The 25,138-nt window shown below is 39.6% G+C and overlaps 1 protein-coding gene and 1 long non-coding RNA gene across 3 annotated transcripts; both read right to left on the bottom strand.

Annotated features, from left to right (window-relative positions):
* Nucleotides 1-9,339: 9,339 nt before the first annotated feature.
* On the bottom strand, nt 9,340-13,182 carry LOC140938998 (uncharacterized). 2 transcript variants are annotated; one of them, XR_012165588.1, is made up of 3 exons: nt 13,019-13,182; nt 12,808-12,933; nt 9,340-10,381 (listed from the first exon to the last, which is right to left on the bottom strand). It is a non-coding gene; the product is annotated as an uncharacterized lncRNA (long non-coding RNA). The 2 variants fall into 2 exon arrangements; XR_012165587.1 differs by having other exon boundaries at nt 12,808-12,913.
* Nucleotides 13,183-18,838: 5,656 nt separating this feature from the next.
* Nucleotides 18,839-21,327, bottom strand: LOC140938985 (3-galactosyl-N-acetylglucosaminide 4-alpha-L-fucosyltransferase FUT3-like). Its single transcript, XM_073388541.1, has 2 exons — nt 20,289-21,327; nt 18,839-19,347 (listed from the first exon to the last, which is right to left on the bottom strand). The coding sequence occupies exons 1-2, from the start codon at nt 21,175-21,177 to the stop codon at nt 18,896-18,898; spliced, it is 1,341 nt and encodes a 446-aa protein (XP_073244642.1). The 5' UTR covers nt 21,178-21,327; the 3' UTR covers nt 18,839-18,895.
* Nucleotides 21,328-25,138: the final 3,811 nt, after the last annotated feature.

The following is a 25,138-nucleotide window of genomic DNA, read 5'->3' as shown; positions in this document are numbered from 1 at the left end:
TTCAGGTGATCAAATGCCCCCACCCCGGGGACATTTCACAGGCACAAAAATGACAGAAGGACAGCGGAAATGCCTTCAGTTGTCGAAAAGAATCTTTATAAATATAACAAAACCTGAGAAACACTATTAGCGTATTTACTACGAACAAAAGTCTCGTGCAAAGCGGCGGAAATCGCTGCTACAAGGTCACTGAATGCTCAGCTTTTCTTCGTCATGCAACATACAAAGCGTTCTATAAAAAAAGATCTCACCTATTGAGATTACTACATCACGACCATTTCACTGACATGCATCATCACTCACCTTATTAATTAACATACTTGCAGTAGGTCAAAGTAGTTGAAATGAGCTTTCTATTTTATTTTATTTTATTTTATGTTGTTATATTCAATCGCCGGTATAGGTATTGTATTTTCATTGTAACTGACAACAATAATTCAAATCCTGAATCCAGTATTAAATAAATACTTCAAATACGGTACAAAGCTTGTTTAAGCCCTTTCCTCGTAACCAATTGGCCACAAAGGCACAATCTTTTCCACGAGAATCCTCCAACACCGCGTCCCCCATGATAGCTCGCCACACCAAAGATTTTAAATGAAATCGAGGGTGCAGTTCAAATTCCCCACCCCTAAAGCATGGGGATCAAATTCCCCACCCCCCGGAAGACTCTGATAATCAAATTCCCTCCTCTCCGGGACGGCAAAGGTGTCAAATGCCCGGGGTATGCCCGGGGGGTGGGGGGGCATGTTGAAGCTTCGATTTGACCGATACGTAAGGGGCCCTGGACAAATTCACTTTTCCCCCGCTTAACATCAACTGGACGTTTAGGTCAGACCCCCCCCGCTACTTAACGTCCACTTGAAATTTTGCTGCCCCAAAAATCACTGCATTCCAGTACGAATACTGACATGCACTTTTTACGTGAAGATGTCACCGATTGGGTCCGGATAATCTGCAAGCCAGCGAGCCATGCGAGGCGTGCGAGCCATGCGAGGCATGCGAGCCATCAGAAAATATAAATTTTTGATAATATTCTTATTGGAAATAGTTCGTTTTGTAATTGGTTTTGCTGCTGGAAATGTGCTTTCAATCGCAAATATCAAACCGCGCTGGCTCACGCGGAAGCCATGTTATTTTGGACGCGTACAGTCTGGGTCGAGGGAGAGCAACAAATTTTGACTTTCTCTCTCCTCTCTGATAGTCTTTCTCTCCTGTTTCGTTCTTGCGAACCGTTTAGCGTGCTTGTGGCCGGATCTTCAAAAAATCTTCAATCCTTTTGGACAATCCAGTTCAGTCGAATCAATCTAGCAATAAACTGCTTCTAAAAGTGAGTATTTACCTGATTTACCTTTGCTTTAGTCTGTTGTCAGCTGTTTTGTGCAATGAATTATTCATCATTGCTACATTGTAATGTTTTATGAATTTTATTTAGTTCGCAGATGGTAAATCGACGCACGCAGTGTCTCGTTGAAGCAACGAAGCGTGGTTTCACGCTAAACATCGATCCAAGCGGGGAAAGAAACCGTTGCTTCTATCAGTGTTTGGCAGCGCATTTGGGGATGAAAGATGTGCAAGGACTAATCGACATGTTAGAGAACTACATGCTTAATCACCGACTGGTTCCCGTTAAAAATATAATATTATGTTCTTGTTGTCATTGTTTCCGTACGAACAAAAATATATTTAATGCTTTAAATTCTGGTGTTAAAACCTTAACCGTAATCAAGAGAAAGGATTTGAAAACGATACGGTTTCATCGTTCGTGTAGATAAGTTTTCAGATGGCTCGCATGGCTCGCTGCCTTGGCTCGCATGGCTCGCATGGTTCGCTTGTATGACTCGCATGGCTCGCTTGCTCGCACTCTATCCAAACTCTCACCGATTTACTGTTTTAAAACGTGGTAGAAACTTCATACATCGAATTATGCTTTGTCCTACCTGTTTTCTTGGAAAATCTACATAACCGCTTTTTCCTGTCAATGCTTTTGATTCCCTACTACACTACAGTATTCAGAGGTCAAAGCCAGAATCGCTGGTACAAGACCGCCATGTCGGCCGCCATGTTATTTTAAAAACAATCACCCGATTCACGCAACCCCTATGGGTGATACCCGCTGAAAATGCACCAAATTACGCGGGCATCACCCGCTGAATTACGTACTATAGTACGGGCAATATGGCGGTCCACAGGCTACACAACCATCTGTGCAAGTAATCGTGATATTTTAGATAAAATAAAAATAATTCCGCCTCTTTGATACAGTGGAAAATGGAAAGACTAAAATATTAACGTCTATTTGATATATAAACCGCAAATTTTCAAACAATTCCAGCTAATTCCGCATAACCCGAAGACGAGTAACGAATAGGGCGAAGTTAAGTTGCTCAAAGTGAAGTTTTATTTCATTGTGTTAGGTTAAAATCCATCCGTGATTTGAGATAAAACGTCTTTAGTAAACAATTGTAGTTCTCAACGCGGAAAATAAAATATTCTGGGTTTCGGGAGTGCGGTCTGGCTCACGTCTAATAGGATGGTGATACGACGGGCGTTTTTGAGACGGGCAAATTCGAGAAAGACATTTTATTACAGTTCCCCCAGATGAAGTGTATTTCTATGATATTCACATCAAACTGTTCCGAATCGTGTAATAGACACGTTTTAAGCAAAAATCTGGTCTTCCAAAAGCCCAAAGTAAAGAATTTTGGAATGGCGAGTGCAGCGTGTGTGACGTCCTAGGCTATAGGATGCCGATTCACGGGCGTTTTTAAGGAGGGCAAATTCGAGAAAGAAATTTTATTACATCTCCCCCAAATTAAGTGTATTTCTATGATGTTCACATCAAACTGTTCCGGATCGTGTAATAGAAACTTTTAAAGCAAAAATCTGGTCTTCCAAGGGCCCAAAGTAAAGAATTTCTGAATGGCAAGTGTAGCGTGTATGACATCCTATAGGATGCCGATTCACGGACGTTTTTAAGGAGGGCAAATTCGAGAAAGAAATTTTATTACAGTTCCCCCAAATTAAGTGTATTTCTATGATGTTCACATCAAACTGTTTCGGATCGTGTAATAGAAACTTTTAAAGCAAAAATCTGGTCTTCCAAGGGCCCAAAGTAAAGAATTTCTGAATGGCAAGTGTAGCGTATGTGACATCCTATAGGATGCCGATTCACGGGCGTTTTTAAGGCGGGCAAATTCGAGAAAGAAATTTTATTACAGTTCTCCCCAAATGAAGTGTATTTCGATGAAATTCACATCAAACTGTCCCGAATCGTGTAATAGAAGCGTTTTAAGCAAAAATCTGGTCTTCCGAAGGCGCAAAGTAAAGAATTTTGGAATGGCGAGTGCAGCGCGTGTGACATCCTATAGGATGCCGATTCACGGGCGTTTTTAAGGCGGGCAATTTCGAGAAAGAAATTTTATTACAGTTCCCCCCAAATGAAGTGTATTTCTATGATGTTCACATCAAACTGTTTCGGATCGTGTAATAGAAACTTTTAAAGCAAAAATCTGGTCTTCCAAGGGCCCAAAGTAAAGAATTTCGGAATGGCAAGTGTAGCGTATGTGACATCCTATAGGATGCGGATTCACGGGCGTTTTTAAGGCGGGCAAATTCGAGAGAGAAGTTTTATTACAGTTCCCCCCAAATGAAGTGTATTTCGATGATATTCACATCAAACTGTCCCGAATCGTGTAATAGAAGCGTTTTAAACAAAAGTCTGGTCATCCGAAGGCGCAAAGTAAAGAATTTTGGAATGGCGAGTGCAGCGCGTGTGACATCCTATAGGATGCCGATTCACGGGCGTTTTTAAGGCGGGCAATTTCGAGAAAGAAATTTTATTACAGTTCCCCCCAAATGAAGTGTATTTCAATGATATTCGCATCAAACTGTCCCGAATCGTGTAATAGAAGCGTTTTAAGCAAAAATCTGGTCTTCCGAAGGCGCAAAGTAAAGAATTTTGGAATGGCGAGTGCAGCGCGTGTGAGGATGCCGATTCACGGGCGCTTTTAAGGCGGGCAATTTCGAGAAAGAAATTTTATTACAGTTCCCCCCAAATGAAGTGTATTTCGATGAAATTCACATCAAACTGTCCCGAATCGTGTAATAGAAGCGTTTTAAGCAAAAATCTGGTCTTCCGAAGGCGCAAAGTAAAGAATTTTGGAATAGCTAGTGCAGCGCGTGTGACATCCTATAGGATGCCGATTCACGGGCGTTTTTAAGGAGGGCAAATTCGAGAAAGACATTTTATTACAGTTCCCCCAAAATGAAGTGTATTCCGATGATATTCACGTCAAACTGTTCCGAATCGTGTAATAGAAGCGTTTTAAGTAAAAATCTGGTCTTCCAAGAGCCCAAAGTAAAGAATTTCTGAATGGCAAGTGTAGCGTGTGTGACAATATCCTATAGGATGCGGATTCACGGGCGTTTTTAAGGCGGGCAAATTCGAGAAAGAAATTTTATTACAGTTCCCCCCAAGTGAAGTGTATTTCGATGATATTCACATCAAACTGTCCCGAATCGTGTAATAGAAGCGTTTTAAGCAAAAAACTGGTCTTCCGAAGGCGCAAAGTAAAGAATTCTTGAATGGCAAGTGTAGCGTGTGTGACATCCTATAGGATGCCGATTCACGGGCGTTTTTAGGGCGGGCAAATTCGAGAAAGAAATTTTATTACAGTTCCCCGCAAATGAAGTGTATTTCTATGATATTAATATGAAACTGTTGGGAATCGTATAATAGGAGCGTTTAAACAGAAAAACTGATCTTATGAAGGCGCAAAGTAAAGAATTCTTGAATGCGCCATTTTCTCATAGACCTTAATGCGACTTGTTTACCCCTTAAAAATGTTGCATAACCATTGTCTTAAATTTATCTTGGGACGACTGTAATACCCAGGAGAGATTGGAAACAATGGTTGTGCAAAATTTTGGGCCTTAAACAAGGTTCATTACGGTCTATGAGAAAATGGCGAATTCAAGAATTCATCCAGGGTCACGTCATTTTTAGGGCGGGGAAATTCGAGAAATAACGAAAGGAACTTTATTTCAATATTAATAAGACCAAAAAGATCGGAATCGTATGATAGAAACGTTTAAAATGAAAATCTGGTCTTAATTCTAAATGCGCAATCATCCGAAATCATCTGGGCCAATGACATACATGATGGGATGGACTGGTAATTTTAAGGGTGGGCAAATTCAAGAGAGAGACTTGATTACTGTTTGCCTAAAATGAAGTATATTTCAGGATGTTAAGATCAATGTGATTTGAATCGTAAAATAAAAATGTTTTTAGCAAAATATGTTTTTCTGAAGGCGCAGTAGCCGCAGTTAAGAGTTGATCCCTTAGTTAAGCTGCACCGTCGGCCCTCTTTATTTTATTGTCGCAAATGCAGGGAGCGTATTAATTAACTGCAGAGATGAGTCAACTGACCTTGAGTACTGAGCATTAAACTTTCACACAAGTGAAAAAATAAAAAAAATTTTTGACATCCCCTTCAGCTTGTTATCCCTGCTCCTAGAGAAATATGGAATACTTCACATAACGTGCACGAAACACCACTATTTGACAGCTGTATTTGATGGCAGTTGGTGAAAATACACTGATTTCACTGAGCGCATCGAGATGCTGGACTATTCCTCGTAGTAAACGGGTCTAAAGGCCAGCAATGCGTAGTTGCCCCAATATTCCATGACAAATACAATAAAACCCACAAGTAAGATCCTGCAGTTTCTCACTGAGTTAGCTTTAACAGATTCTTCATTTGAAATTTGCGTACCAGATTAGCATTTTTCTTTATATTTTAGTGGGGATAACTCCGTAATCTTTTAATTTTTACCTTTTATAAACTTTAGATTTTAGCGAATTATAAATTCACCTTATGATATTAAGTATCAACTCTTTTTATAATTTTTTTTCCTATTTTTTCAGTGTCCCCAATTAGCTTTTATAAGCTAAAGTCATCGACACTTAAATAAAGTTGTAATGTTATGTTGTTATGTTATACTAAAAAGAAGAACTGAATTGCTGACTTGTCTAATTACACTCAGTTCTAACAGTTTTACACTCTTGGCACCTAAGTCTCCCCAACATTTCCTCAATGTTGACTTATCTTCAGTATTTGCCCAAGAGCAAATAGACTTTAACGAATTAATAAGAACTTCTTTCAAATTTTAGCCTAACAGGTTCTTAAAACTCAGGTTCTTTATAGTCGCGCGGGTTTTAGTTGAAAACACACACTGATTTATACATTAACTCATCGAAGTGCCCACTGAACATTTCCAAATTATTAGAAAGTGGGATCCAAGCAGGGAACAAAACTGCCTTTTTGAAACACAATGCTTTCACGGCAGTTCGTCGCATTCGTTAAAGAGATGGGATCTAGGAGTCAAAAATGTCTATTTGGCCCATATTTCATGCAAACTGGTGGAAATACACTTCAGTTCACAGCAACTCACACAGTAAATTTTAGGTAATTTGTTAGGTACAGGATAACCCCTTTTATGGGGTTACTTTAACTCCTAAAAAAGATTTCCGGTTTTAACTCCCAGTCTGGAGTTAAAATAATTCCGAAAATGGGGTTATTTTACTCCTTACATGAGTTGTTTTTACTCTTATTGGAGCTTCTTTAACTCTCAGCTCTGTTCAAGTGGAGTAACAATTTTAGGTACAGGATAACTCCTTTTTGGGGGTTATTCCAACTCGTCAATATCTGGGTGATTTTTACTCCTGAAAAAGAGTTCTTTAAACTCCTTTTTGAAGTAAAAAAAACTCCCCCCCCCACCGCCCCCCCCGCCTCCCCTCAAAAAAAAAAAAACCTCCACTGTAAGGAGTTAAATAAACCCCACTAGACTAGAGGAATTTTAATATTATGGAACTGCCGGACAATATCGCTTTTTAAAAAAAAAAACTGGAAGATCTCAGCCATTCTCAGGGCCAGAATTCGAAATGCGTATTGGCCATAATATTCCAAAAATTATAGGGGAAACATCTGATTTCACAGCAGCTCATCAAAGTACCAAACTATTTCGCGATTATTAGAAGATGGGATCCAAGGACCGAAAGATGCAAATTTAGCCCTATATTTCATGGAAACTAGAGGAAAGGCCCTGATTTTACCTCACTTCATCGAAGTAACGGAATATGTTTCACTCACATAAAATACAATAATTTCACAGCAACAAACACTGGCGAAAACAATTCATTCAAGTGCTGGAATATATTTCGCATTTATTGAATACTAAGAAATTAGGATGAAAAAAGCGTTTTTGGCACCATATTTTCTGAAAACTATAATAATATTGATCAGAGTGACATACACTACTTATTTCGAAGCAATTTATTAAAGTCCTGGGGTGCTTACCATTTGACAGAAAAATCCGGTTGGGGTGTCGAAAGCATAATGGTAAGCGATTTACCAGTTTACCGTAGAAATGCCACATCCGTTAGGGTTTGAATTCAAAAAAAGGGCAAATTTGTGTAGCGTGTGTCTGGAACCGAGAAGGAACAAGAAATTGGTTAATGGTAAGCAACATTCCGTTTGGTTCGTACCAACCGGAATGAAGGGACTACCTCAAAACGTACTCCTTAATTTTCGGTTTGAATTTCCGAAAAGTGACCTCACCATTTACCTTCCATCCGGAATTTCCGACATTTTCTGTCAAATGGTAAGCACCCCAGGACTATAAAACTTCGTAGTGGCCCACACTCCAAATTGAAGGCCGACGAAAATTCCGCATATTTACCCGGATATTCAACGAGACGAGACTGAACGAGATACCGTGGCATCTATGAAAGGCTGGTTTTCACTAGCGACGAAGTCTAAGTCGGAGACGTAATCAGAAGGGTAAAGCTTATGATCTAGTGAAAGCAGCGTTCCGATTCCGCTTTCTTTCTCCGTCGCTTACGTTCCGCTTATGATCTAGTGAAAACCAGATTGTCGGAGTCGCAAGCAGAAGCAGAAGAACAAAACCAATCTCAAAGCGTGGGACCGTGCATTGTGATTGGCTTATCCCTCCGCTTCTGCTTCCGACAATCTGGTTTTCACTAGATCATAAGCGGAACGTAAGCGGAGTCGGAAGAAATGGAAACGTTCTCATTCTTCTGACTCCGATTCCGTTGCGCTTTTGACTCCGCTTACGACTCCCACTTTTTGATTTTCACTGGTCATAAGCGCTCTTACGATTCCGACTCCGTCGCTAGTGAAAACCAGCCTTTACTAAGCGGAAAACGTCGCGTGTTGTCCGTTTAAGTGTTCAATAAAGGCTGGATTTCACTAGCGACGGAGTTCGGAGTCAGAGTCGGAGTTGTAAGAGCGCTTGTGACCTGGTGAAAATCAAAAACAGAATCGTACGCGCAGTCACAAGCGCCATGAAATCCGCAGTTTCCCTTTTTCTTCCGAGCCCGCTAACGACTCCCGTCGCCTACATTCCGCTTATGTTTTAGTGAAAACCAGATTGTCGGAGTCGGAAGCAGAAGCGGAAGGCTAAAACAATCACGATGCACGTTCCCACGCTTTGTGATTGGTTTAGTTTATCCGCTTCTGCTTCCGACTCTGACAATCTGTTTTTTACTGGATCATAAGCGGATTGTAAGCGGCGGAGTCGTAAGCGGAATCAGAACGATGTTTTCATTACATCATAAGCTCTACGCTTGTGATTACAACTCCGACTCCGTCGTCGGCTAGTGAAAACCAGCCTTTACGTTCCTCGTATTTTCTGAAGCAAGGTTACGTTTTTTTTAGCTCGATGCAGTAGATGTAAAGCTCTACGTCAGGGGCGGATCCAGAATTTTTTTTAATTAGGGAGTCCAATCTTTGATTCGGAATCCTGAAACGAACAGATCATTTGAGAGTACCCTCCCAAAATTACATATTTTTCAAATATGCCTGAATTTCGTGCCAAAAGGTACCGCGCGTTTCAATGAAAAATCAACCAGTTGAGTCGTGATATGCGATCCTATAGATACAAAACTTTCAGGGTCAAACAAGCAATAAAAAACAACCGCAGGCCTGATAGGGGTGGGTCCGGACCCCGCCCCGACCCTCTCACTGCATCTGCCACTGTACGTCTTACGGTTATGGCAGCCAAAGGTCTGCTTTCGGGTAATTCACTTGACCCCAAAGGAACGTGGGAATGGACATACCACACTCAAAATGTAAGATTAAATACAAAAGTGTGCCGTCTTTGCCAGTTTCGGCAGCCTTTTTATGTAGTGTAATTTTACAAAATGTAAAAAAAACACATTAATGGAATATAATTTGTCTTCAAGTTAAGTGTATGCATTTGCCTTTCATAACAATATTTGGTTTAAAATTACACCCACAACTCAACAACATTTTCTACAATTTGAAATACGGCATCAATCTAACAGTTTGTGTATAAAACGGTGAATCACACAGGGCCGAGTTGTTCAAAGCTGGGTTAAGATAACTCAGGGTTAGTGCGAGATTTGAAGTCAGATTTGAAAGCTTAAAAAGCATTTCAGTTTTAATTCTTTTTGTCTACAAGTTGATGATTGGAAGCTCTAAAAATAACAGAGAAAATTACCCCAGAAAATGCTTTTGAACGCCAGAATAAGAAACCCGGGTTAAATTTAACCCCGGGTTAAGCGTTAATCGGCCTTCCAACAACTGGGCCCAGAACTACAAAATATAGAAAATAACCTTTTTTACTCATTATAATTAACTTGTCCTCTACCAATAACTTGAAACAAAGTTGATGGTTAACATCTGAAACTTGCATTCAATTCAGTTCATCAAAGGATGGGCACAGAAAAAAATGGGCCGTAAAAAGTCTGCATCCCTTGTTTGTTTTGCTTTGCTTTTCAATCTTATGAAACACTTCTTACAAAATTTGTATCCCTAATCCTCAAAAGAAAGAAGACATGCTTCTAGAAGCAAGGAACACAATTTTAATTGAAAACTCATTTACTCATCTTTCTGCCATATAATGCAATGTAATATTATTCTTTTGACAATATATAAGACTCGGGCACTAGTTTTATGAACTTTGGGTGCCTTTGATAAGGGTGACACAAATGCAGCTTCTTTGCATACTTATTTCAATCACATAAACAGTGACTATAGCAGACATATAAATTACATGAAAGTATTAAAGCCAGCCCACAGATAGCTAGCCTCCCATGCAGACATTCCTAGGCCATGTTCTTTGAAGAGGATTGTGTGATGAGCCAAAAGAAAGACAGCGTCAGTGGAAGGCTAACTGATAGCAAAACTTGGGTTTAGTAAAAGGCCACTAAGGATTTAAGCTGTGAGCTGGCTTCCAGAGAGTAACATCTCTCCTTCTCTTTCAATGGTTTCTTCTCTGTGACAGTGCATTCTTTCACTTCCTCTAATCCCTTGTCCTTTGTAGCAGACACCTGCATGTAAAATGAAATTGGGAAAAGAGATTTATTTGATCATTGCTTTTAGAGAATATTACTTGCACATTTGTCTGTGTTACACAAGTAGTAGTATTGTTAATAGCTTTGTTTTCACACCATCATGTATTATGTTTTTGCTTCCCCAAAGTTTCACTTTGCAATTCAGGAACTTAAATTCATCCTGTAAATTGTGAGCATTTCTCTCCTCTAAATACCTGCTTTGTTGGGATCTTCATATAACACAGGTTGGAAATGTTAAGGATATTATTTTGAATTTTAAAACATATCACCACTCCCTGTGTGTATGGATTAATAATTTTATAGTGAATGTTTCTGACTTCTTAACGTAAGTCAGGCTGATATCTCCCAATAACACTGCCTGGTCGGTGGACAAGGGCCATGGTGGAAACGATAAACACAGCTAAAAGATTTTAGAACTTGGTATCAAAAATTAAAAGCTATAGATATTCAAATGCAAAATAATTCAAAACATTTGAATGCCAACTCTGGCATGGTTGGTCTGGAACCCCTAAGATTAAGCTTGGTAAATTCAAAAAACTTGGCGGGTTCACAGCTGCAAACATGTTCATTAACAACCACTTGAAATACTAAAGAACTGACAAAGGCAAAAGAGTAATATTTAAGTTATGTGCTGTAAGAGTACAAAAATATATAAAACACAGTAATCAATGCACATTAAGCAGATGTGTAAATCAACTACATTGAACTTAAAGAAATCATTGACGACTGGCTTTATAGCACCACATTTTAAATCATAGGAATAACAATAAATACAAAAGAGGCGAGGGAGAGCAGGATGTTAAATGAGCACTGATGTCTGTCAAGCACTTTGCAGGGTTCTTGGTAAGATGAAAGAGTAATACAGTTGAAACCCTCTACAGAGGCCACCTTGGGGACAGAAGAAAGTGGCCATTGTAGAGAGGTTGAAACAAGAGTGAATGTATGGACTGTCCGCCAAAAAATGGCCGTTATAGAGACGTGGCCATTGTGGAGTGATTCGTGGAGGTTCAACTGAATATATAATTCTCCTCCTCGTAAACAAAAATTATGGAATGCCATACTCAGGAGGAAGTGACTGGCTGAGTAAGAAACCACATCAGACAAGTTGCAATCTAGCAGTCCTTGTTTCAAGTCCTGCTGTGGTCACTTGCCTGATTTGTTCTTAGTCGCAGCCTTGATTGTTAATAGTTTTAATGGTTGCCTCCAGTGCCAGTTGGGATTTTGAATTCTGTTACATTCTATTTGTTGAATTATTTGTTTCCATAATGATTTGTGTGGAGTGCCTGTAGAAATAGCTGGAATGCATACTAAGTGCACTTTTCACAATAACAAATCTGGCACATAAAGCATGAAACAAGGATCAAAGATGCATTTTTTAGCCCTATATTTCATGCAAACTAGTTTAAATAAACTTGTTTTTCAACCATTTCGAAAGGAAATCTCCTGAAAATGACAAACCAACAATGGGGGCAGCTTCAAATGCATACATTGGTTTCAAATGGGATCTGTAAAACCACAGAATAACGGGAAGTAAGGAAAATCTTTGTGATGGTGGTGCACACAAGCTAATACAGAAACCAAGGCTTGTTTGGAGGCAGCTGGGGATGCACGTGATACTAAGGCAGGTATATATTTATAAAATCATGTTAGACCGTCTGCTGCAACTTCTATATATAAAATTTAATAAGATAATAATTTGAAAAAAAAGCAAAATGATAAATTGTAATGACTGACAAATAACGTAGTTGACCAAGGGATCTGAGAGCAGTTTCTACTTCTAGCCAAGTTTAAGCAACTTCAATGAGATCATGGCAGTTAGAGCAGCTGAGAATGCAAATGCTTTCTCTTAGTACCACGTGGTAGGTAACCTACCACGTACATTATTTCAAAAATAAAATAATTAGCATGAAGTTTAAAAGCATAAGGGGGATTGACTGGATTTACAACAATTTGATTTGAAGTCCGGGTTGAACCTGTAGAAATTTACATTTTCAATCAACTCGTACTCAGTATTGCAACTTATACCAACTTACGTACCTAGATCAGGGACCAACTTAGTCTTAAGTACCTTAAGGATTTCCAGACGATGAAAAATATCTAGTTTGTCGTGAAACTGCACAAGATTCGCAAACCTTTGCTGTTGCACTGCAGTCCAAGCAACGACGAAGAAAACCAGCTTCGGAGTCACAGAGGTGACACCTGTTGTTCTTTGAAAACGACCCTTCTTTAGAAAAGTTGTCGTTCGAGCAGGTTGTCGTAACTTGGCACACACATCGTCTACCCTTGACAGTCTTTTTATAGCGAAGATCAGTGCTAAGCTTAAGTTTACATCTAGAGGTTTTCTGGTTTAATTATCGCTGAAAGCGAGGTTCGAATGCGAAATGGTAAGCTGCATAACATACCTGCCAAAGATTCAGTCTACGTCATAAATCGTCGCGATCCTGTTCACTGGCATCATCCGAAATGCTCGCACTAAGCTGTTCTTCTCCTGCTTACCGCAGTGTCCGCCTGCAACCAAACGAACTGGTCTGTTAAAGTGTCAACAACACTAGAAAAGATAGGTAAACAACGAATGCAAAAATAATGAACAAAATAAAGGCTTTCACAACTTACCGGCCCATTAAATACTGCTTTGCACGTTAAAATATAACCTCAGTGACAGCGTGCTGCAACAGATTTTATAATAAGACCGATAAACGTGCAATTACAACACGATTTATCCATCATCCTGCACCATCCGGTACAGCACTTTCTCAGTCGTACTATAGTACGTACTATGGCGGGTGATACCCGGTAATTTGGGTATCATTTTTACGGGTGATACCCAGTACCCTTTGAGTGAATCGGGTGAAACAATTTACTAAACCTACTGGCCAGCGGCATTCCATTTTCTACCTCACGTATGCGTTACTCTTTCGTTGCTCTGAAAGCACGTGCTTTTTGTTTTTTTGTTTGGAGCACACAACTTACCCTGTTCAGAACATCTGCAAAAGATAATAAACGTGCGGGGAACTTAATATACAAAGACCCAAAATCCTGCTTTCTCTTTGATTTTGCCACGAGCGCCGTTCCACACATGACGTATAATTTATGAAAATGCATCAGTTTGCTTTTGTCCAAAAATGCCCCGCACTAACGTCCACTGCCTTACCCCCTGAATATGTCGACAGCCCCTAAATTATTCGCCGGCAAGTTACAAACACAAACTACACAAGAAACTAGCGGTACCTTCCGGCAAGTGCCAACCAGGCGAATTCGTTTATCTTTTGGGGAATGTGCCAATTCAGATCTTCGCGATATTTTTTTTCATAATTTTAGGGGTTTAAAATAGATTCTGATGGAACCCAACTTCAAAACAACAACTTTGGCACATGAAATAAGCGTACTAATAACTTAGTTTTAGGCCTGTTTTTAATTTGTAAGTATATTTTCTCAGTTCATCTCTAAACCACTTATCTAATTTCAGTTCATCGTGATTTTGTTTGGGTAAAGACACCACGGTAAGATTTTGATATAGCCAAGCGCCAGATTAGAGTGGTTATGGTCGTTTTAGTTTAAGCTTGTGACTAATTCTTTCCTGGCAGTTACCCCAGTAGCATTTAGCAAATATATACTTATAGATGGTTTTCACAGTTACGTCATCAAATTGTAAAGTCAAAATAGCGAGGTTTTACGAATTCGTATTCACACTAGGTTGAAGATAAACAAAAAGTAAATCTTTGTACAAGTTTCCATTCCCGTAGCATGTTTCATTTCGAAAATACAGCAATTTGAACTTCCGAGTTTTCACACTGCGTGACATCAAAAAAGGAATGCTGTCTCGTTGAAAAAAAGCCTCTCCTCTTGATTTTCAGCAGTATAACCATTTTAAGTATTAGAGGATATGTTTATGCGCACGTATGCTAGTTCTCGAGTGAAAAGAAAGAGCTTTTAAAGAAAAAGTGAACTCCAGATGTTTTTGTTGATTGTCGCCGGCCATATTGGTGGACCAAAACGATCCACCAATTTATATGTTAGTCTTTTATAACATTTAATCTTCTTGGCTTCTTACACTGGACGGTTTCCAATTTATCTTTTTGTTGCGTGACAGTGGAAACGATCTCTAAGAGCAAAAATCCACCAACTCATTTAGTAAAGATCAGGAGCAAATTATGCCTGCTTTCAGTCCTAGTACAACCATTAGCGGTTTATTTTACTTAGAAAGGAGTTTAGTTTCATGCTAACCACATTCCTTGGGCAAGCTAAGGTAGTTAGTTGTTTCTTAGAGTTCAACTGAACGGTACAGTGAAAGTAATTTTCCTACCTGACTTGAGAAAAATGTGTCCGTAGCACTGACCAGTCTATATAATATGATCACTTGGTTGCAAAGAAAATTCAAGTCACTGTTTCAATTAATAGGGAGTTCGCTAATCGAAAGGATAATGAGATGATCATCAAGAACACGTTATTCAAATGCTTATAATAAAAGGAAAAGCTATTTGCATTCAGTATGCATCGCTTAGCACGCTAGAGCACTTGTCCAGACTTTTGGAAATGTTTTGATCCGCGAAGCAATTACCCAATCACGGAGCAAAATAATTTGGAGTCACATGCCGCGAGGCTCTTTTTTTTTACGAACTTTCTGTACGGCAGTTGTCAAGATAGACAAAGAGAACAAAATCCAAATAAAGATCTGTATACACTTTAAATATCTAAATATTATTCCATGAGTGTGCGTTGGATAGTATCAAATTTTTAGGCCCCTAGCCTAAGGGCAAAATTAGCCAAGACATACGCAGTAAGACTAGCCTAAGAGTGTTTGTGGGAACTGTACGCAATCGTCATGGTGCGTGCAGCTGCTGTACGTGTAGTTATCGTATGTATATATATATTTATTAAATTTTCAACCTCGGATAATGCATTTCTTGCATTCTGATTCACGAGTTCACTCAATCTCGGTTACCGGAGGTTAAATTAACATCCGGTCGTTTTGTAATCTTAAAATGAAATTTACTAAAATTCAGTTGTAATAACCAGACCTTTGCAGTTTTAAAAAAATTAATAAAACAATTATTCCATTCGCGCTTGTTGGATATGAGATATTAGTTATAGCCAACTCGGCGCTACGCGCCTCGTTGGCTATTCACCACCTCCTATGCTTGCCGTATTTAACTGTGCCATATCTTGTAATAGAAAAATCACTTCGCAAGGTATAATGTTTATCCTGTTTATAAAAAAGTGTTAGTATATACACACTCAGTGATCCTGGTGATTTAAGCAATCTGATTTGTTCGCTATCTCGGACTATTCTTTTAAAAGTCGACAAAATCCTAGGGTTGACTTTTTTTCTGACAAGAAAAGACTGCGAAGGATTCAAAACGGCGTTTCCCATTTACTGTTGTTGAGTTTTGTGGTCGATGGATTGTTTACAACTCCCGTTTATTCGCCTAGAAGAGGCCGTTTGGTGAACTCAGCGTTTCCTGACATGAAAAATCTGCCCCAAAAACGAAGTTTATTTATCACAAACAACTTTGAAAGCAAATGTTTGCAGAAATTCTACATTTCATGCAAACACGAGAAAGAATGCTACATGAAGACGACGTCTTACCTCGAGGAACCGAATCGCCATTTTTGTCAGCACTTCATGCGAAGAACGACACAACAAACCTTTTCGGCTATAAACTTGGCGAGTCAACAGAAAACAACAAAGCTCTTCTTTTCTTCTCGGGTAAGGAAACAATTCAAACTTTTAGAGGTTCCATTTAAGTCGTTACGCTGTTGTTTGCGAAGTGACAAGCTTGTGAATTGCCACGTTTGAAAATTCTACAAAGATCTATTTTTAAACTGTCGCGTGTCTAGCTGACCTGATCTGTCAATCAAATCGTAGTTTTTGATGGTTTCCTCTCTGATTTTGTTGAGATCACTTCGTGTGTATATACAGAAACCTATAAGGGGTTGAAACGTGTATTCTCGGTTTTCACTGTCACGCAATCGAAAATAAAATTGCAAACCATTCAGTACAGAAAGTCCAGAATCTAGGAAATAAAAGAAGATAAATATGCAAAAGGCCTCGCCAAGAATCAGGTCTGTGCGGTTTTTCATATGCGAGATATTCGGAAAAACGTTTTACCCAAATTTATAAAGCTTTGTATGGAGACGCCATGTTTTTTGTCCCTTTGAGGGGCACAAATATGGCCGCCGGAAACCAACAGAAACATCTGTTTTTGAGTTTTCCTACTAATGCGTGAAATCATCGCTTGAAAAACAGTGGAAAAACTCATAAAGGATTAAAGTGATATTTATTCTGAGACAAGGAATGTTTAGATAGCAAAGTCTCCCAAAATTGGTAATGTTTTTAACCCACATAAGAGCCTTCCCGACCGCCAGCTAAATGCCGCGTCACGCAAAAGCCTACAAATTCAAACGCCCCCTATCGCAAAACGAAGAACCCTTTGGAACCAAAACTTTGTTTAAATAAAGGTGTTTAGGTGCTGTAATACCTCATGAAACTCAGAAACTCAGAAGAATCGATAGTTTGTTAGTTTGAATTTTGGTGATTCATTTTGACCATATTTGGAAATCTTAGTGACGGATATCCATTTTCAACAAAATGGCTGCTGAGCGATCACCATACTCACCATGCAGATGTTTTAAGACAAGAGTTCTGCATTTCAAGGTTAAAAATACACCTTTTCGAACCGTTAAAAGACAAAAAATGGAAAGAGAAAGTTCAAAAGAATGCTCAGCTTTCTTTTTGTGGAGAAAGGGAAGCTTTTCATCAAGAAATCGTCCTTCGAGGAATTCAACCTTGTTTTCTTCACGGCGGAGCCCATGGTCTGTTTTGAAATCGGTCAGTGTAAAATGTAGACTGCGGACTGCAGACTGCGGACCAGGGGTAAAATGCAGAGAGAGTGTAAAATACAGACTGCAGACTGAGAGTAAAACGCAGGCTGGGTGCAAAATGCAGAATGAAGACTGTACTACTTCTTCTCCAAATAGCTAGCTGGTAATCAGTTACACACCTCGCTTCCTAGTCGAAGTACATTACACATTCTCGCCAAAAGTTCAATGAACATCCAAACAGCTAAAGTCTGCGTACCTTGATTTTCAATCCTTTCATAGAAGGTCATCCAAATTTCCTGCCGAACATCTTCCTTTGTTGTTGGAATGATTTGCTCCCTATTCTTTTGAATTCTTTCTGTACAGTATTTTGGGTCAGCAGCTTTTATTTAAGCGTAAACATCGTTGTGTTATACCAATTCACGGTCACGTGTATCGAAAGTTGAAGCGTGAGGTCTCTCGGACGGAAAAAAGCTAGGTTAAAGATTGCGAGGACTAGTATGTCTTCGCGTCGTCGGTGACGTTCCAGAGCGAGGAAGAAATTGATTTGTTAAAGGAGATGTCAAGTAAGTGTTCGATTACATGTATTTGCGGGATTGTTTTGCCCTTAAACCCTTCCGCGACTACAGTTTATAATTATGCTCGGTTTCCATTTTACCCCAACCTGCGTTTTACTGTTAGTCTGCGGTCTGCATTTTACACACAGTCTGCATTTTACCCCTGGCCCCTGTTGTTCAAACGTCGGATAGCGCTATCCAGCGGATAAATCACTATCCAGCGGATAGCATAATTGATTTCCGTAATACTTATCCGCTGGATAGTGATTTATCCGGTGGATAGCGCTATCCAACGTTTGAACAACCTGGGCCTGGTCTGCAGTACGCAGTCTGTGTTTTACACTGACCGGTTTTGAAATGCAACCAAGTCAGCGAAGATTTTGCTGAATTTTCAGGTACATTTTGCACTCTATGGCCAAGACAATTACGTTTTTGAAAGGGAATTTATGTATTTTTAAATGTTTCATAGACGTTTTATGAATTTTTCTCTTCGGCGCTAAAGAAAAATTACAAAATGTGCCCTGATTTGAGATGGATTTTGTGTTGAATTTTGCCATGTGCTTAGCCAATGTCACTTGCGTGAACGGATCCACGATCCAGATAGTGTTTTCCGAATTGCTTTAAAGGATTAACTTTTTGGACTTTGAATAACAATTTTTCAAGAAGCGGCTTCTCTGTTTATTGTTTTGAGTTTGTTCATTCATAAAATTAGCTCAAAACACGATCGTGACTACAACATCTAAGTTTAATTTAAGCTTTTAAAATGCTTCTCAGATTCATTACAAGCATCACTTTTTCAGGGGCACCCAACGAGAATATAGTTCAAAACCACTAAAAAATAGCATTGTTAAACGTATTTTAGTATTTAAACAGTAGATATAGGCATATTTTTATTCCCTAAAAATTTTTCATCTGTTCGGATTTCCTAGCTGAAAGTGTAGTGATCCGAAAATTGTAGGGATCAAAACTTACCTTTTCGAAAATTTCAGCCAGAAAAAGGCTCCCGAAAATTCTAGGTTACCTTTTTAGGGTGAAAATCCGTTAAAAATGGGCGATTATACCGTCTTTCGGGGGTTCGAAAATCCTAGGAGACGCAGGCATGTGAAATTGAGAATCACGTTACCTTGTAGATCTGTGTATAATAAATTATTAACGCTATTACTAAAATTGCTATTAAAATAAGAGTCATTGAAATGAATAAATACACCGCAAGTTTGTCACTACTGTGCGCAGTCCACATCTTGAGCACAAGTTGCTCCTTTTCATCACATTTCCCTTGTCTAACCCAAAAGTCAGAAAGATCTTGGTTGTGTTTTAATTGGAGCCCAGTTAACGAACTTCCTTTTTTGCAGAATTGGCAGAGAACAGACCAATCCCCGCCCATACGGTATCTTTTCCTCCATTTAAAGTACTCGTTGTAAGCCGTAATGTTCTTGTCGAGATAATGAAGGTATTCTGCAAGATCTTTCACAGTGCTGAAATCCAGAACATTGATGTAAGAACCTGGAATAGCAAGTTTGCTGTAGTCTGCTCCTCCCATCACAACTGGTACAATATTCTCGTCACCTGTGTTGCAGTAAGACAAAGTCAGTCCGTAAAAAGGCGTATCAACACCATGTTAGACCTGACAAAAATGATTAATTGTTTAGCTGAGCTTAACTCTTTGACCCATTTAACCGAAAGTATTGAAGACCATTAAACAAGCAGTAAAGCCCCTTTCAAACGGACGCAACATTGTTGGTTGTTACAAGTTGCGTCCGTTTGCATACCCTGTTACATGTTGTTGCGTGTTGTTGGGAGTTGTTGCGCAACTCCCAATATTTCTTTAGTTCCGTGATCGCCGAAGCGTAGCGCAATAATATTGCACAGCTCTCCCAACCTTGTTGGGGCCACACACGCGCATTACACATGGTCTCCTTGGACAGGGGCGTAGCTACGGGGGGGGGGGGGGGGGGTCCTGGGGTGCCCGTGACCCCCCTTGGTAGGCCTTCGTTAGAGCAAACAACCTACAATATTCAGGTAGCGAAAACGCCATAACAATATCTTGGCCGTAAAAGCCATTGTTGAAAAGCCCACTTTTTAAAGTTTGTTTTTTTGTGAAGTATTTTCGTCAACGGCTCTTGTCTTTAGTTAATATGGGCTTGGAGGTCGACATGACAATCTGGTGAGTAGCCTCTGTGACCCCCCCTTTGAAAAATCCTGGCTACGCCCCTGTTGGAGACAGGAAAGCAATAACTTCGCGTGACGGACCAACACCCGTGATGGGCTAACATTGTTGGGAGTTGTTGCATCCGTTTGCAAGCCACTACCAACACGGACGCAACAATTCTCAACATTGTTTGGTAGGAGTTGATGCATCCATTTGCACGTAGCTTAAGATTCCCGAGTTCCTTATAGACTCCCCCGACCAGCCCCTCCCCTGTTTGAATAGCAAGTTTTGAAAGAGTCCCTAAAAGTTGCATGATTAAGTTTTTTAAGTTGAAAAGAAAAAGCGACGTTTTACTCACCCAAATGTGACCAGTACTTCTCAGTAATGTAGTCTTTACACAGTGCATTTTCAAAACTGAGGTAGAACTTGTACTTTTTAATAATGTCCTTACATGATTCTTTCGGACAAGACTTTGGTTGGCCAAATTCTCTTGAACACGATCCAAATACATCAACTGCAATATATTTCTGTAGTTCATGAACAAAAAGTTTTCTTAGCTGAGGGTTGCAATTGCTAACCATCCAGGAAACAAGCTTGGTTTTTCCAACCGAAAAATCTTCCTGTAGAACGTTTTTCTGGTCTTTTAAAGGAATCTCTACGTACGAACCGTACGGTTGCCAGACATCGGAATCAACTCTGTAGGTCATGGTTATGTCAAACATGCCATTTAAGGGCTTTGTATCAGGAGTAGCTCTTGGACTTTCCATGAGAAAATATATCCAAAACTGCGAAGAAGGCTTTTTCTTCCAAATAATTCTCATGTGACTTGTACTCGGCATGTCTCTACCGTGAAACAAGACATAATCGCTTTCAGGAAACCGGCCTTTATCGTAAGTTACATTAAACAAATCTTTTGAACAGCTTCCGTTTAGCTGCGGTGATTTGCAATCTTCAGTGATCCTAAACCACCCTTGCTGGCCGAAAAAACCAGTGTAGACCAAAAGCACGGACCATTTCCTACGTACTACGCGTGTAGTGTTTAATGGTGATGAAGAGGGCACTGCGCCGTTCCCAGAGTCTAATTTCGAGATGGATGCAGATGCATCCATATTTTTCAACTTTATTTTAAGATGTAGTAGCCATCGTGGCTGAAATGTGTTTATCGATAAAGCACAGATGATGATTATCACTATTATCACAAGTGCAAGAAAACACTGCATGTACATTTGTACTTTTGTTGAAGGCATTTTTTGTAGGCTACTGAGGCCCAATACCTTTTGTCAAGACCAAAGCTAAAATTCATCAAACTTGAATATTAGCAGTTAGCAAATGAGGAATGATCGAGCATTGACTTAACGTAACTAAAAAACGCTGGGATACTTGGAAAACCCATGAAGTGGAAGCTCCTGCGGCAGCCTGAAAAAAGGATAATTTCCTGACGGTTAAATTAATTAAAAAATCAAGGGATATAATTACCTAGCACTTAAGAAACTCTGGAGAGAATGGGTACATGTAAAAGCTTTATGTGCAGTGGATTCTGGAAACGTTTGGGTGTGCATAGCTATGATTGGTCGATGGTATCCAAGGCAACCATAAACCAATCACAAGAAACGCTTGTCTATCCAAACGATCCCAGGAATCATTGCACAGAAAACTTGTCCCCATTCCCCTTAATATAATTCTTGGAATTGGGAAATGCTAATTAGAAATGTTTACAAGATTGAATCAACATAATTTTATCACTCAGGGTTTTAGCTAGCCTGAACCTCAGACGATTACTTCGAGTCTTTTTACTTCCTCAGTAACGTCTGAATCGACCGGCCGTTAATGCCGTCCAGTGACGTCGCTACTCCTTTGCTTTAATTCATGCAAAAAGTAAAATACGATTTTAAAATGGCAAACAAACGAATTGCTTTACTCTTTTTGATTGCCATTTATGTTTAACGTTTAAACTGTCAACTGCATGCGGTACTCTGAACGAATCTGTTGTAATTCAATAATCAAACTCGATCACACTCCGCTGCGCGTCGTATTTTCAATTCTCTTCTCGGTGTTTCATGCAATATATCAAACATGAGATGCAGTGTTTCATCACCAGATGAAACACCGAGAAGAGAGTTGAAAATACGACGCGCAGCGGAGTATTTTTGACGAACTTCGAGGTGTTTCATCTGGTGATGAAACAGTGTGTCGAATGTTTGATATTTCTTCTCAAACAAAATCATTTTTGAAGGAGAAATTAAGGATGCAAATACTAAGCAGTGTTTCATCCGATTTCCAAACACTCATTAAACATTAATTTCCTTTGTATTTTCTTAATGAATTATTAATGAGTTTGAGAACTGGTGATGAAACACTGCATCTCATGTTTGATATATTACATGAAACACTGCATCTCATGTTTGATATATTACATCAAAAGTAGGTTGAGTTTGATCGTCTGGGTGAACGTAGTCCTGAATAGGAAGAGTATTGGCCGTCTGTCAGTTAAGCTGTGATGTTATTGGCTATGAAGACGGGTAATGTAGTTGGTGCGTTTCGATCCGTAATTATACATAATTATGCTAATGTTTGGACAAGCAGCCAATCAAAATCACTACCCGGTTTTCGGTTAGTGACGTCACTGGATGGCATTAATGGCCGGTCGATTCAGACGTAGCTGAGAGAAAAAACGACTCGAAGTAATCGTCTGAAATTCAGACTAGTTTTTAGCCTGGAGGGAGTTTGAAGCCCGATTAGTGGATTCCTCTTCTGACCTAGAGGCAGTCAGTCGGGTTGTGGAAACGACGCGAAAAACGTTTTCAAGCACGGTCGGAAGAGCACCAGGGTCCGCGAGACTCACCAGATCCAGTTTCCAAATTACTCGGTCAAAGCCGGCTTCTGATTTGGCACAAAATGCACGAAGCACGGCGCCGGGGGTGGGGGGGAGGGGCTACTCAACAAATTTCGTTCGGGGAGGCATCGCCCCAGGGTCCAACCCCTTGCCCTTTTATATTCCATTTGTGACAGAAAAGGCACCCTTACCCTTTTCACATACCTAGAGACGAAGTCTTTGAGGAAGTAAGCGACTCGAAGACATGTCTGAAATTCAGGCTAGCCGTTGGCGCATAAAGTTCAATTGTCGACGTGAACGTTAAATCTGCCTGAGATGATATGAAAGAAACCAGTTTATATACAGCTATTTCAAAAAACGTTGTCTGAAGAAACTGAGCAAAAAGTTTAAGCCAAGACAGAAGGGTAATATGGGATTTTTAGCATGACCTGCTACAGGTTTTATAGGAGTTTTGGGGCCACTCAAGTATATCCCTGAGAACAGTATAGAACGTCTTTCTGTAATTGAGAGTATTTCTAAACGTTGGGCAGCTCTTAAAACAGAGGTGGTTGGCGAGCCTTCAAACAGTGGGAAGCTTAAGCAAATAAAATGGTGACAAAAGAGACCATGAACAACAATAGGCTTAAATTGGCAAAACAACAACTAAATTTGCATGTGCATCACGCTTCTTTGTCCGTGGCCGTTGTTACCCGACTACGGCTTGAAATGTCTCATGTTTTGTAGGGGAAGTGAACAGCAGACCACAATTTTCTTTTCTTTTCTTTTCTTTTCTTAACTAAAAAACTAGTCCTATAGAATTCATTTCCAGAGGAATCGCCATCATTTAAAAAATTTAAAGAGGTGGAATAAAGGCGATGTAGTTGTCCATGCATTCTCACATGCTGGTGTAGTGCAAAATATTACCTGCAGTAGACTTTGGCTAGCTTTAATTAATGCTTGAGTAGTTCCTTGCTAATTAGCTGAACAAAATCGCTTTCAAAGATGGGAATAAGCAAGACTGCACTTCGACTGAAACGTAATTTTACCTTACCTACACCACAAGCTACACGATAAATTATTTGCCGACGCTTACCTGATCCAGCCAGGCGAGAAAAGATGAAATAGGCGCGGCGTAATAATTGTCATAATAAATAGTAAGTTTCGGTTAAGCAATTTGTTTTATTCTATTTGATTTGGAATATTTTCGCAGTCGTGATATATAGACAAATTTTAGGCCTGTTTTTTCTTAAAAAAGAATAAAATCTGTAAGTAATATATATCTTCTCAGTTCATTTCCAAATGACGTATCTAATTTTATCGTAATTTTGCTAGTAGGTATAGACACCATTGTAAGATTTTGTTCATAGCCAAGCCATGCCAGATTATTAGAGTTATGGTCGGTTTATTTTATGCTTGTGACTTTGTTTCCTTGCAATTACTCGAGTAGCATTTACCAATTTGTATTTATAGCAGCAAAAATCGACCGACTCATTAGTATAGACTGGAAGCATATTATAGTCTTTGTTATTTCGCGAGCACTTCGACGAAATGAAGGGTTTCATATCGAATATGCTTGCGCATAGGATCTTTTGGATAGAGGTGCCACGATACTCAGCTTTCAGTCGTCGTTACATTACTATTAGCGGTTTATTAGAAAGGAGAAAAGTTTCAGGCTAACCACAATCCTTGGGCAAAGTAGTTAGTTGTTTGTTAGCGTTCAACTGGAAGTACAGTGAAAGTAATTTTCCCACCTGACTTGATAAAAATGTGTCCGCAGCCACCAGTTAGTATATGATCACTTGATTGCAAAGAAAATTCAAGTTCCGTTTCAATATGAAGTTCACTAATATGGAAAAGATAACGAGTTGATCAACAAGAACGCGTTATGCAAATTCTTACAATAAAAAGAAAAGCTATTTGTATTTATGCAAGGCTTAGCACGAGAGCAAGTGTTACGTCACGTCACAAGAAACACCAGCCCCAAGCCCGCGAAGATTGACATTTCCGAACATTTCTCGGAAATGAATCAAAACCTAGTTAGGCGCATTGTTCTATACTCTGTTATAAAATAACTAAGACAGTAAGCGCGCTCTGATTGGCTGAGAGGAGTGTTTGCATGAGAGTATGTAAACATGGTTGTGGCGTCAAGATTTTTGCTTTTCGGGCGCTGATTACGCAAGCACGAATTTTTAGAAGTTTTCAAGTTCAAAACTCGTCAAGTTTACTTTATTAAGGGCCTGTTTACATGGAGTGGGGGACCCCGGTCTAGTAGGGTAGGTTTCTTTTGTTTTGTGTCCCCCAGGGCGTGAAAACAAAAGAAACCAACCCCACTAGACCGGGGTCCCCCACTCCATGTAAACAGGCCCTTACCCATTCCTTCTTTGGCTGAAACTTGG

The sequence above is a fragment of the Porites lutea genome, chromosome 5 (assembly GCF_958299795.1).
Source record: "Porites lutea chromosome 5, jaPorLute2.1, whole genome shotgun sequence".
NCBI classification, from domain to species: Eukaryota; Metazoa; Cnidaria; class Anthozoa; order Scleractinia; family Poritidae; genus Porites; species Porites lutea.
Note: the sequence above shows the minus strand (reverse complement) of the source record. Positions and strands in the feature narration are given on the sequence as shown.

Excerpts from the sequence above, each read along its gene's own strand:
- LOC140938985 (XM_073388541.1), bottom strand. The coding sequence starts at position 21,177 with ATGCCTTCAACAAAAGTACAAATGTACATGCAGTGTTTTCTTGCACTT. Across the intron at positions 19,348-20,288 it reads GAAGTACTGGTCACATTTGG|GTGACGAGAATATTGTACCA; the intron begins GTGAGTAAAACG and ends ACTGCAACACAG.